General features: G+C 43.7%; 1 protein-coding gene across 1 annotated transcript in view; it reads left to right on the forward strand.

Moving 5' to 3' along the window:
* Window positions 1-13,791, forward strand: part of LOC137622343 (probable RNA-binding protein 19) — a 119,217-nt gene that overhangs the window by 1,669 nt on the left and 103,757 nt on the right. The window contains 1 exon segment of the mRNA XM_068352926.1: window positions 7,238-7,439. Within this exon segment, the coding sequence (XP_068209027.1) occupies window positions 7,238-7,439 (202 nt within the window).

Genomic DNA, 13,791 nt, shown 5'->3' on the forward strand with positions numbered 1-13,791 from the left:
CGCAGTGCAGGTGTTTTATCTTCATCTTAAATCTTGAACTCGTTTTTGGATAGATTTAATTTTTGATGACAAGAGAGAGAGTATGGACTTTCTTTGACTTTTAAATGGCCGACCCTTCCCTTAGACGGAAGTGTGTTTTAGGCTTTTAGCAATTATCTTATCACGTTATAAATTAATTATAGATTTTCCTCTATATATTTTATATCTCAACCGCCTTTATTAGGCCTCTTCGATTAGCTTTCCATTTATAATAAACATCAAAATAAATTTTAATGATTTGTTTATATGCGACCTTTCCTGAGAGTAGGCGGTCCTAACTTGGAAACCGAAGTTAAACAACGTTGAGCCCTTTTCAATCGTAAATAACTTTTACAGAGTTAATGATTTAAAACTTATTAAATGAAATATTTTTAGTAAATATTTTATGATAGTTTTTTTTTCTTTGAATAGTCTTCGTACTGTTTCAAAGATGAACTAACATATAGTTTATTTATGCTACGCAGTTTGCGCTCTATCGTTACGATAGAGAGAGAGAGTATCACGGTTTCACTTTGCAGAAAGAGTAAATTGATTCTGACGTTTTGTTCTTTTTTCTTTCAAAGCTTAAATGTTTTAAAGACTATTTTAAAGGAACTTTTAATTGAAAAACCTTTCAGTTTTTTCCTTTGGTCAAATAACCTGTTTATTGACGAAAGGTAAGTGGGCTCTTCTCTTCGGTGCGAAATCAAGAGAGAGAGAGAGAGAGAGAGAGAGAGATAGAGACGGAGAGAGAGAGAGAGGAGAGAGAACGTTCCGATCTTTATCTCGTCCCAAGCGAGTAACGTTGTTCTCGAGTTACTCTCGTCCCTAGTCTCTGTAAGGGGAGGAAGGATAAAACGTTTTTAGTTTTTATTCTCGTCCCAAGGCACTGTACGGTGAGAGATTGAAAACGTAGTTTTGAATGAACTAGTGTTTAGTCTCTTCCCCAGCCACTGATTTTTTTATCTTAAAATATGTTTACTGTTTTTTGCTGGTATTAATGTGCTTACATTATACGACTGATTTCGCAATTACAACCTTTTGATGAGGGTAGAATTGCGTGCTTCAGGTAGAAATCAGTTTTATTCATATCTAATGTGAATTGTTAAAAAATTCGATTTCAGTGAAATAAGTGCAAAACAGAAAATCGTAGTGATAAAGTGATATTGCGCAAAGTGTTATCAGTGTTGCGACCGAGGGTTCGTCTGTTCGTGCCTGTCGTTCGCCTAGTCCGGGACCTCTTGCAAGCTCCCAAGCCCAGGGGAGAAGTAATGTCGTACGACTTATGGGTTCTAGAGGCCTTGATCAGCGAACAGACGTTCCCTCTATGGTATCAGGTGTATCTTACCAAGATCACCCCTACCATAAGGCGAGAGAGACGATTTTCTCCTCGTCATCCGAAGGCTTTTCGCATAAGAAACCGTGGAACAAGGTTTCGAGGCCCTTTAAGCGAAAGTCAGTTCTTTCAGGACAGGTCCAGCGTCCTGGTTTTAACTATTAGGACAGCTCTGACCCTATGCAGTCATCGGAAGACTGCTCGCCGCCTAAACAAAAGCGTAACACAGACTCCGAGAGTCTTTTTGTAGGCAAGGTTTTGCAGTCACAGACGTTACCCTCGTCTCTTACCGCAACCATTCCCGTTGATCCTAAATGGGTTGTACGGCAAGACATGCAGAATAAGCTTGCCTCCCTTATGGAAGACTATTCTGCCGATAAGTCCGTTGAGCCTAGCTGTTTATCTCATCGAGATCCTGGCCTTCAGCCACCCTAACGTTCCTTTGTGCGTCCTGTTGACGTTGGCGTAGCCAAGTCACATCAGTCAGGTTGTTTAGAACCACACTTGATGCGGTCTCGTGAGGATTTTTAGCCACATTTGGACGTTAGGCCACTTGCTGATGCTCCTGTTGATGTTCAGGACGTTCGCCAACAATCGGAGTTGACTTGTTTTGACGCTGAGCGTCAACCTCCGCATTCTAGAGTTGTTTTGACTGCTCAGTCTAGGCGGTCAAAGCAGTCTCGAGTGGACGCTGTGCGCCCTCACGCACCTGTTGTTGTTGACAGTTCACAGACTGTCAAGCAGTTACATGACGTTGTGTCCTGGTCCGCTACTAATGCACCAGTGCGTGTGGACTCTGCTTGTAAAGCATTGCCACCACGGTAGGTCTCTCCCTTGCTTGAGACTCGGCTATTGTCGGACAAGGTTCCTTCAGATGAGGAAGTTGCTGTTCCCCCTCCTACTGATATTCCCTTGAGGACTCTGTCAGACGGAGAGGAGCCTAAAGCTGCTTAGCCCTCTATGGACTTTAAATAAATCATGCTGATTTTTAAGGATCTTTGTCCGGATCTTTTTGTAACTGCTGCTCCTCGTTTGCCCAAATGTCAGAGCTTACACTAGGCCTAGCTACTTCGAAGCCGTTGTTTTATAAGCTAGTGCTCTCTCGCTCTTCTAAGAGAGCTTTACGTTTGCTAGGCGACTGGTTTATCACCAGGAGGAGTTTGGGGGAGACAGCCTTTGCTTTCCCTTCTTTTAAGCTGGCTTATAGAGCGAGAGTCTGATATGACACGAGAAGTTCTCGGCTTGGGAGTTCCTGCCTCTGCCCAGATAGACTTCTCAAACCTCATAGACTCTCCCTGGCGCCTGGCCATGAGACGCTCCAAGATTTTACAGGTCGACTTCAGAGCTATTTTCGAGCCTTTGAAGTTTTGCTGTACAACTATGTCATGCATAAACAAGGCTTTCAGGGATGGCTCCAATGATCTGACAGCCACGTTCTCTGCAGGAACAAGTCCCTCAGGGATGGCTCCAATGATTTGGCAGCCATGTTCACTGCAGGAGTACGTAAGAGGCAAGTGAGCTCAATGTGTTCATTGTCAAGACAAACTTCACGATGAAGTCTACCAGGCTGTCTTGACAGCATTTATGGAAGGCGACTGGATGGTCTCTCTCGACCTTCAGGAGGCATACTTCCACATTCCTATACACCCGGATTCCCAACCGTTTCTGAGGTTTGTTTACAGGAATGTGGGGTACCAGTTTCGAGCCCTGTGCTTTGGCCTCAGTCCTGCGCCTCTCGTGTTTACGAGGCTCATGAGGAATGTGGCAAAATCCCTCCATCTATCGGGGATCCGAGCCTCCCTGTACTTGGACGACTGGCTTCTCAGAGCATTGTCCAGTCTTCGCTGTCTGCAGGATCTACATTGGACGTTGAGTCTGGCCAGGGAGTTGGGACTTTTGGTCAACCTAAAAGTCCCAACTGATCCCATCCCAGATTATTCTATATTTGGGGATGGAGATTCGCAGTCAAGCCCTGCTCGAAGTCCAACTAATGCTGAAACGAAACGTTTATTCAGTCAGGAGTTGGAACAGTCTCGTAGGGACTCTCTCATCCCTGGAGCAGTTTGTCTCACTAGGGAGACTACACCTTCTGCCTCTCCGGTTCCATCTAGCCTCTCACTGGAACTAGGACAAGACATTAGAGACGGTATCATTCCCAGTCTCCGAACCAGTAAAGGCATGCCTGAAATGGTGGGACAGCAATATCAGTCTGAGAGAGGGACTATCCCTAGCAGTCAAGAACCCAAACCACGTGTTGTCCTCAGACGCGTCGGATTTGGGTTGGGGTGCGACCCTGGACGGTCGGGAATGCTCGGGTCTGTGGACCTCAAGTCAGAAGAGCATGCACATCAACGGCAAGGAGCTATTAGCAGTCCACTTGGCCTTGATGATATTAGAAATCTTCTTCGAAACTAAGTGGTAGAGGTCAACTCAGACAACACCACAACTTTGGCGTACATCTCCAAGCAAGGAGGCACACACTCCTTCACGCTGCTCGAGATCGCAAGGGACCTTCTCTTATGGTCAAGAATTCGAGGCATCTCCCTGTTGACGAGATTCATCCAGGGGGACTTGAACGTCTTGGCAGACTGTCTCAGTCGGAGGGGTCAGGTGATACCCACGGAATGGACCCTCCACAAGGACGTGGGCAAGAGTCTTTGGGCTACTTGGGGTCAACCCACCATAGACCTCTTTGCCTCCTCGTTGACCAAAAGGTTACCAATCTATTGCTCTCCAGTCCTAGATACAGAAGCAATCTACATAGACGCGTTTCTACTGGATTGGTCTTTTCTGGACTTACAGTATATGCATTCCCACCATTCAAGATAGTCAACAAGGTACTGCAGAAGTTCGCCTCTCACGAAGGGACAAGGTTGACGTTGGTTGCTACCCTCTGGCCCGCGAGAGAGTGGTGCACCGAGGTACTTCAATGGCTGGTAGACTTTCCAAGAAGTCTTCCTCTAACGGTAGATCTGTTACGTCAGCCCCACGTAAAGAATGTCCATCAAAGCCTCCCCGCTCTTCGTCTGACTTCCTTCAGACTATCGAAAGACTCTCAAGAGCTAGAGGCTTTTCGAAGGAGGCAGCCAGTGCGATTGCAAGAGCTAGGAGAGCTTCTACCATTAGAGTATACCAGTCGAAGTGGGAAGTCTTTCGAGACTGGTGCAAGTCAGCATCTGTGTCCTCGTCCAGTACCTCTGTAGCCCAAATCGCAGATTTTCTTTTACATCTGAGAAAGGTTCACTCCCTTTCAGCTCCCACGATTAAGGGCTACAGGAGCATGTTGGCTTCGGTCTTTCGACATAGAGGCTTAGATCTTTCCAACAATAAAGATCTCCAAGATCTCCTTAAGTCTTTCGAGACCTCTAAGGAACGTCGTTTGGCAACTCCTGGATGGAACTTAGACGTGGTCCTAAGGTTCCTCATGTCAGACAGTTTGAGCCATTACATTCAGCCTCCCTGAAGGATCTCACCCTCAAGACACTTTTCCTAGTGTGCTTGGCTTCGGCTAAAAGGGTCAGTGAACTTCATGCCTTCAGTAAGAACATCGGCTTTTCTACAGAAAAAAGCCACTTGTTCACTTCAACTTGGTTTCCTGGCCAAAAATGAACTGCCTTCTCGTCCTTGGCCTAAATCTTTTGATATTCCTTGCTTATCAGAGATCGTAGGCAACGAACTGGAAAGAGTATTATGGCCTGTTAGAGCTCTTAAGTTCGATTTAGCTCGTACTAAGTCATTACGAGATAAATCTGAGGCATTATGGTGCTCAGTTAAGAAACCTTCATTGCCTATGTCAAAGAATGCTTTGTCATATTTTATCAGATTTTTTTAATACGAGAAGCTCATTCTCACTTGAATGAGAAAGACCGATGTTTGCTTAAGGTTAAGACGCACGAAGTTAGAGATATAGCAACCTCCGTGGCCTTCAAGCAAAATAAATCTCTGCAAAGTATTATGGACGCGACTTTTTGGAGAAGCAAGTCAGTGTTCGCGTCATTTTACTTAAAAGATGTCCAGACTCTTTAGGAGGACTGCTACACACTGGGTCCATTCGTTGCAGCGAGTGCAGTAGTGGGTGAGGGTTCTACCACTACATTACCCTAATTCCAATATCCTTTTTAATCTGTCTCTTGAAATGTTTTTAATATTGTTTTTTTGGGTTGTACGGAAGGCTAAGAAGCCTTTCGCATCCTGATTGATTTGGCGGGTGGTCAAAGTCATTTCTTGAGAGTGCCCAGATTAAAGGTTTGATGAGGTCCTGTTGTATGGGTTGCAGCCCTTAATACTTCAGCTCCTGGGAGTCTTTCAGCATCCTAAGAGGATCGCTGGGCTTCGTGAGGAAGACAGACTAATAAGGCAGAGTAATCGTCTAAGTCAACTTCCTTACCAGGTACCTATATATTTTGATTTTGTTATATTGATAACTGTCAAAAACTCTTAGCTTATACGCTGTAAACTTAATTAACTCTGGTCTCTACCCACCGCCTTGGGTGTGAATCAGCTATTATATATTCACCGGCTAAGTTAAATATTTAAAAATGATATTTTAATTATAAAATAAATTTTTGAATATACTTACCCGGTGAATATATAAATTAAAGGCCCTCCCTTCCTCCCCAATAGAGACGCAGCGGGACGAGAAGAATTGAAGGGTTTGTTTACATGCAAGAGTGGTATCTGGCCGATAGTGGCGCTGGTGGGCACACCCGCAACCTTCATAGCGATCGCTCGCGAGTTTTTGAGTGTGTTTTCTGTCGAGCCGCAGAGTTGCAGCTATTATATATTCACCGGGTGAGTATATTCAAAAATTTATTTTATAATCAAAATATCATATTACACAAAAGTGTCACTATTTGAGTAATTATTCCATTTTTAATTAAGTATATTTTGAATATACAGTATATCAAATGTACGATGGCATCACGAACTTGTGTTTATGTACGCTGGCATCACGAATTCTGTTTGCTTGACTATGTTGACATGTCAATCAAGTCGTTTAGTGAGGAAACCAAGCTATTTTCTTTTTATAACCCCTTCCCCCTTCCTCAGCATATCTTGCTAATTATTGCTTTCCCAGAATTTAAATAACCACCTAATTACTGTGCAAGAAGATGAGAACTGCAGGATTAAATTTTTTTGGAGTAAATGGAGAGCGTGGTGTTGTAAACAATTACCAAAGGTTTTTGTCATTAATTCGTCTGTCATGTCATATTGATTGATTGGAAGACTGATGTCAAGTGAATATCTAATGTATAAGAACAATAGTCAACAGAATATATACACTAATATTGCCAAGGTGTCTGGTCAAAGTGCTAATTTTGTTTCTTGTGGGTTGAGTTTGAAAGTGTTAATCTAATTCTATATTTCTCAAAATTAGATCACTTAAGATGGTATGGTTTTGCTGATTAAAGCCTTTCAAATATATGTTTGTATGTATATATGAATGTCTTGAGCTGACTACTTGGGAAAAATTTCAATATGATTATTTTTGTTTTGCATAATTAATAGTGATGCGGTTGGAGACTAATTTCACTTAGGGCATTAGAATATAGACTTTCTTGGTGATCCAGACCATATGAACTGGTAGGATTCCAAACTTTTCAAATTGCTTGTTAAAGTCGAGAAAGTCTTTGATAACTTTCAGGGTTTTCTTTTTATTATATATATATGTCTTACATTACCTCATTTAAAATATTTTCTGGTTTTAAGTGCTTTGCTTTTTTCCCCTATGATTTATATCTGGAATATAGCTAGTGTCATTAACTGTAGTCTGTGACTTTACAAATGCTGTGTCTCAAAATCTGTCATGATAATATATATGTTGTAATGTAAGTGATTTTGTTAAGACTGTCATTACCTTGTGTATTCATCCGAATATTACAGGTGTCAGAAGATGACATAAAGAAGCACTTTTCACAAAAAGGAAATGTCACAGACATCAAGCTGGTATATAAAGATGGAGAGTTTCGACGCTATGGTTTCGTCGGGTTTGAAAAGGAGCAAGACGCAAAGGTTGCTTGTAAATATTTCAACAATACATTCATAAAGCAGGCAAAAATTGCTGTTGAAGTCTGTAAGGAATTTAGTAAGTATCTTGAATATTCTTTCTGTATTAGTTTTATGCGGATTTGGATTAATCTGAGTTTTGTTTAAAGGAGATATGGCAAGCCTATGTACAAGCCATACACTGTCATATAATGTTGATTCTCAACTAGAGCAAGGAAAGAAAATGGGAATTTTTTTCTTTCAGGGTATACTACACTTAGACATTTAGACAGCCTCGAGGGAGATTAGCAATATGAATATGTGGCTAGTATAGTAATAGTTAATTTTATTATTTAAATTCTGCTCTTTAGGTGAAATGTTACAGTGGCTATAAGGTGATACTTATACAGTAGTTTCTTAAATATATCTCAAAGTTTTCAATATTAATCTTACCCGATAATCATGTAGCTGTCAACTCCGTTGCCCGACAGAATTCTACGGAAGGGATACGCCAGCGATCGCTATACAAGAGGGGGGTGTACTCACAAGCGCCACCTGTGGCCAGGTACTGCAGTACTTCTTGTTGACACCACCTCAATTTTTCCTCTGTCGTGCTTCCGGCAAGACGTTCATGGATACGCTTATAATTTTGGAGTCTTGTTCACGGTTTTTGGTGAAGTATTGCTCTAAGATTTCAGCTTTCGCTATTCAGGAAGTTTTATTATTAGCTTAGCTAGCTTTTGGAATTAATTTGATTAATTATGGTGACGAAGAGAGTATGAACTCTCTTTCACCTTTAAATGGCCGACCCTTCCCTTAGACGGAAGTGTTGGTGTCTAAGAGAGTATAGACTCTCTTTCTTAATTTTGCTTAACAAAAGTTATAGATTTATTTTATATCTCTCCGCCTTTTATAGGCCTCTTCGATTAACTTCCTTTTTTATAAACTTATTAAAATTAATTTTTATATTTGTTTATATTCGACCTTTCCTAATAGTAGGCGGTCTTTTCTTGTACCGAAGTTAATTAACATTGAGCCCGTCATTTCGGTTTTACCTGTTAACATATTATGCTATTTTAATGTTTTTGAAAGAATTTCTTTGATAGTCTCGTACTGTTTCAAAGTGGAACTAACGTTTTGTTTTGTCTCTGCAGTTGTTGACGTTCAGAACGTTCAACTTGCGCTCTATCGTTACGATAGAGAGAGAATTTTCACGGTGTCACGTTGCAGTAAGAGTAAACCGTTTCTAGCGTTTTGTTCATTCTTTCTTAGCTTAATGGTTTTAATTCTAATAAAGGAACTTTTTATTTGGGAAATCTTTCAGTTTTTTTCCTTTAACAATAATATGTTTTAACGATATATATGATTGGGCTCTTCTCTCAGGTTCTAAGTCAAGAGAGAGAGAGAGAGAGAGAGATAGAGACGGAGGGAGAGAGAGGAGGATAAACGTTTCGTTCAAGCGAGTAACGTTGTTATCGTTTTTGCTCTTCTCCCTAGTCTCTTTAGGGGAAGAAGGTAAACGTTTCTAGAGTTTTATTCTTGTTCTCAAGCTTTATGCGGTGAGAGATTTTAAACGTAGTTTATTTGATCTAGTGTTTAGTCTCTTTCCAGCCACTGAATTATTTATCTTTCATTAGATTTTTCTGTTACATTGTAATTCTGTTTTCGCAATTATTAACTTTTAAGGAAGGATAGAATTGCGTGTTTCAGGTACAAACCACTTAAAGTTTCGAGTTCAGTGAAATAAGTGCTAACAGAAAATCAAAAGTGATAAGTGATAAGCGCAAAGTGTTACAGTGTTGCGTTCGAGGGTTCGTCTGTTCGTGCCAGTTGTTCGCCTAGTCTGGGACCTCTTACAAGCTCCCAAGCCCAGGGGAGAAGTAATGTCGAAGGACTTATGGGTTCATCAGGCCTTGATCGACGAACAGACGTTTTTCCCTCCGTGGTTTCGGGTGTATCTACACACGTTGCCGACGTGATCACCCCACCCACACAAAGACGAGAGAGCCCTTTCTTTCCTCGTCTGCGGTAGAGGTTTCTCGCAGAAACCATGGACCAATCTTGCAGCTTTTAAGTGCAAGTCGGTCCCTTCCGCACAAGTCCAACTCCTAGGTGTAGCCATTAGCACTGGGTCAGTTCGGACTTGCTGCAGTACGACAACTGCACACCTCCCAGAGAGGCAAGGTGGTATCGCAACAGGCAGTAGCTCCGTCTGTTGCCGCACCAGCTGTTTTAGACCCTCAGTCTCAACGGACAGTAGCTCCGTTTGTTGTTGTCTTTCTTAAACTCTAGTGGTCTTTGCTGCAGTCAATGCAGTCTCAGCTTGCGGTGTTGATGCAGGAGTTTCAGGCAGAGGTGGTTAATACACCTCCTCCTGCGAACGCTCCTCCTCCTCTGCGCAGTACAATCTGCCAGACGTATGAGGTTGAGGTTCCTCAGGCTACCTCCATGCGTGAGCTGCCGCGTTGGGAGTTGCCAGTTACCAGCGTTGTGCAGCAACCTCCACCTTCCTTAAGGCAACCTCAACAATGGGAACAGGAGTCTTATGCCTTACATCCTCCTCTTCCTTTGAGGCAAGAGTTTCTTGCAGTTAGACCTTCTTCGAGGCAACAACCTCTTGAGGTACGACAACCTCTACCATCCTTGAGGCAGCCACCTCAGCTCTCGCAGCTGCTACCTCAACTTTCCTCAAGGCGAGAGCCTCAACTCTTGAGGCTAGCACCTCAAGAACCTCAACTCGTGAGACAGGAACTGCGTTCTGCGCAGCCGCTACCTCAACTCTCGCAGCTCACACCTCAAGAACCTCAACTCGTGAGACAGGAACCTGCTACTGCGCATCCACCTCAACCCTTGAGGCAAGCGCAACTCTTGAGGCAGGAACCTCATGCTATGAGTCAGCCACCTCAACGCATGCATCTGCCACTTTCTCCTCAGCTTGAGCCTCTTCCCATTCAACTTTGAAATAACAAATGACAATAATAACACCTCATTACTTTCATAACTTGCATTTGTAAAACATATACATGTATGCCTACATAAACATTATGATAATGGAGGTTATTCGTATTACTTTAAAAAAAAAAAAAAAAAATATATATATGTATTCCTTGCAATTTTTTTTTTTTAACAAAATCGCAAAAATATGGCAAAAATATCTTCAAAACAAAAATGAATCATGAGTTATGAATATAATGTAAATATTATGTTGATATTAAAACCCCATGCAAGCATGCATGAAGTAATGCAGTGTTGCCAACAGGGCGAGTTTCCCTTTCCTGAGGTGAAGTAGATTATAGTACGTATATTTAATGCAGCTTAATTCTACGATTATCATGCCGACTATCAAATTCATCAACAAAACAGTCTAAATCAAATCCCTCGGCACGTGCACTTTCAATGGACTGTAATGCGATATTACTCAATCTAGCACTGGTCATGGAATTTCTGAGAAATGTTACCCGCCATGCAACATGCTCTGCTTACCTTACAGCATGCTCTACATACAGCATGCTCTGCATACAGCATGCTCTGCATACCTTACCGCATGCTTCTCAGTCACACATCTTTGGTTGTTGCCAACTCACTAGACTGTCAAGCAGTTTCATAACGTTGCCTTCTAGTCTGCTGCTTTTGCACCAGTGAAACCCTCACTGAGAGAACTTAGCTTTTCTCGGATATGGTCCCTGTTGATGAGAAAGTGCTTTTCTCCCTCCTTCTGATATTCCCTTGAGGACTCTGTCATTTGGAGAGGAGCCTTTAGCTGCGTAGCCTCCTATGGACTTTTATTTAAGTATAACATGCTTCCAGGGAAGGTAATGGTTCCACTTCAGTCGCTAACCCCGTCTGTTACCACACCTGCTCCCATAGACCTTGAGCTGTGTTGCAAGACATGCAGTCCAAGCTTAGTCCTTTTTAGAGGATTTTTTGTTTACGGAGTCAGTGTGTCACTGGGAAGACGTTCAACAACCAGCAGAAGTGACTTGTTGTGACGCAGTGCAGCAACCTCAGCAACCCGATAAGGAGTTGTCTGTACGACCCAGACAGTCTAGACAGCTTCGGGTTGTCACTGTACTTCCTCGCTTCCCCATGGTTGACAGTTCACAGACTGTGCAGCAGTACCATGATCTTGTGTCCGGCTCCGTCAGACGACTGGCTTTTAAGAGCTCCCACAAGTCGTCGCTGTCTGGAGATTCACAGATGGACTATGGATCTGACCAAGGAACTGGGCCTCCTGGTCAATTTTGAGGAGTCCCAGCTCGTCCCATCCCAGACCATTGTCTACCTGGGTATGGATCTTCAGAGTCGAGCTTTTCGGGCTTTTCCGTCGGCCCCAAGGATCTTCCAAGCCCTAGAATGCATCCAGAGCATGCTGAGAAGGAACCGATGCTCAGTCAGGTAGTGGATGAGTCTAACAGGGACACTTTCATCGCTGGCCCTGTTCATCGTGTTAGGGGGACTCCACCTCCGCCCCCTTCAGTATCATCTAGCTGCTCACTGGATAAAGGACATGACGCTAGAGACGGTCTCAGTTCCTGTTTCCGAAGAGAGGAGGTCTACTCTCGCGTAGTGTAAGAACAGCTTTCTTCTCAAGGAAGTCTACCTTTGGCTGTTCAGAAACCCGACCGCCGTCTCCTCTCGGACGCATCAGATACGGGCTGGGGTGCGACTTTGGACGGACAGGAATGCTCGGGAACATGGAATCAGGAGCAAAGGACACTTCACATCAATTGCAAGGAGTTGTTGGCGGTTCTTCTGGCCTTGATAAACTTCAAGTCCCTCCAGCTTAACAAGGTGGTGGAGATGGACTCTGACAACACCACAGCCCTGGCTTACATCTCCAAGCAGGGAGGGACTCTTTCGTGGAAGTTGTTCTAGATCGCAAGGGACCTCCTCATCTGGTCAAAAGATCGAAAGCTCACGCTGGTAACGAGGTTCATTCAGGGCGGTATGAATGTCATGGCAGATCGCCTCAGCCGGAAGGGTCAGGTCATCTCCACAGAGTGGACCCTTCACAAGAATGTTTGCAGCAGACTTTGGGCCCTGTGGGGTCAGCCAACCATAGATCTGTTCGCTACCTCGATAACCTAGAGACTCCTGTAGTATTGTTCTCCGATTCCAGACCCAGCAGCAGTTCACGTGGATGCTTTTCTGCTGGACTGGTCCCATCTCGACCTGTATGCATTCCCGCCGTTCAAGATTGTCAACAGGGTACTTCAGAAGTTCTCCTCTCGCAAAGGGACACGGCTGACGTTGGTTGGCTCCGCTCTGGCCCGCGAGAGAATGGTTCATAGAGGTACTGCAATGGCTGGTCGACATTCCCAGGACTCTTCCTCTAGGAGTGAACCTTCTACGTCAACCTCACGTAAAGAAGGTACACCCAAACCTCCACGCTCTTCGTCTGACTGCCTTCAGACTTTCGAAAGACTCTCAAGAGCTAGGGGCTTTTCGAAGGAGGCAGCCAGAGCGATTGCCAGAGCAAGGAGAACATCCACTCTCAGAGTCTATCAGTCTCAAGGGGAAGTCTTCCGAAGCTGGTACAAGACCGATGCAGTTTCCTCAACCAGTACCACTGTAACCCAGATTGCTGACTTCCTGTTACATCTAAGGAAAGTAAGATCCCTTTCAGCTCCTACGATCAATGGTTACAGAAGTATGTTGGCAGCGGTTTTCCACCACAGAGGCTTGGATCTTTCCACCAACAAAGATCTACAGGACCTCCCTAGGTCTTTGTGAGACCTCAAAGGAACGTCGGTTGTCCACTCCAGGCTGGAATCTAGACGTGGTCCTAAGGTTCCTTATGTCATCAAGATTTGAACCTCTCCAATCAGCCTCTTTTTAGGACCTCACATTAAAAACTCTTTCCCTCGTGTGCTTGACAACAGCTAAAAGAGTAAGTGAGATCCACGCCTTCAGCAGGATCATAGTTTTCACATCTGAAACGGCTACATGTTCCTTGCAGCTCGGTTTTTGCTAAACGAGCTTCCTTCACGTCCTTGGCCTAAGTCGTTCGAGATCCCAAGCCTGTCCAACTTGGTGGGGAATGAACTGGAGAGAGTACTTTGCCCAGTTAGAGCTCTTAGGTACTATCTAAAAAGGTCTTAACCTTTACGAGGACAATCAGAAGCCTTATGGTGTGCTATCAAGAAGCCTTCTTTTCCAAGGTCTAAGAACTCAGTTTCTTACTATTCAGGCTTCTGATTAGGGAAGCACATTCTCATCTGAAGGAAGAAGACCTTGCTTTGCTGAAGGTAAGGACACATGAAGTGAGAGCTGTGGCTACTTCAGTGGCCTTCAAACAGAACCGTTCTCTGCAGAGTGTTATGGATGCAACCTATTGGAGAAGCAAGTCAGTGTTCGCATCATTCTATCTCAAAGATGTCCAGTCTCTTTACGAGTACTGCTACACCCTGGGACCATTCGTAGCAGCGAATGCAGTAGTAGGCGGGGGCTCA

This window comes from Palaemon carinicauda, chromosome 29 (genome assembly GCF_036898095.1).
Source record: "Palaemon carinicauda isolate YSFRI2023 chromosome 29, ASM3689809v2, whole genome shotgun sequence".
In the NCBI taxonomy this organism is placed as follows: Eukaryota; Metazoa; Arthropoda; class Malacostraca; order Decapoda; family Palaemonidae; genus Palaemon; species Palaemon carinicauda.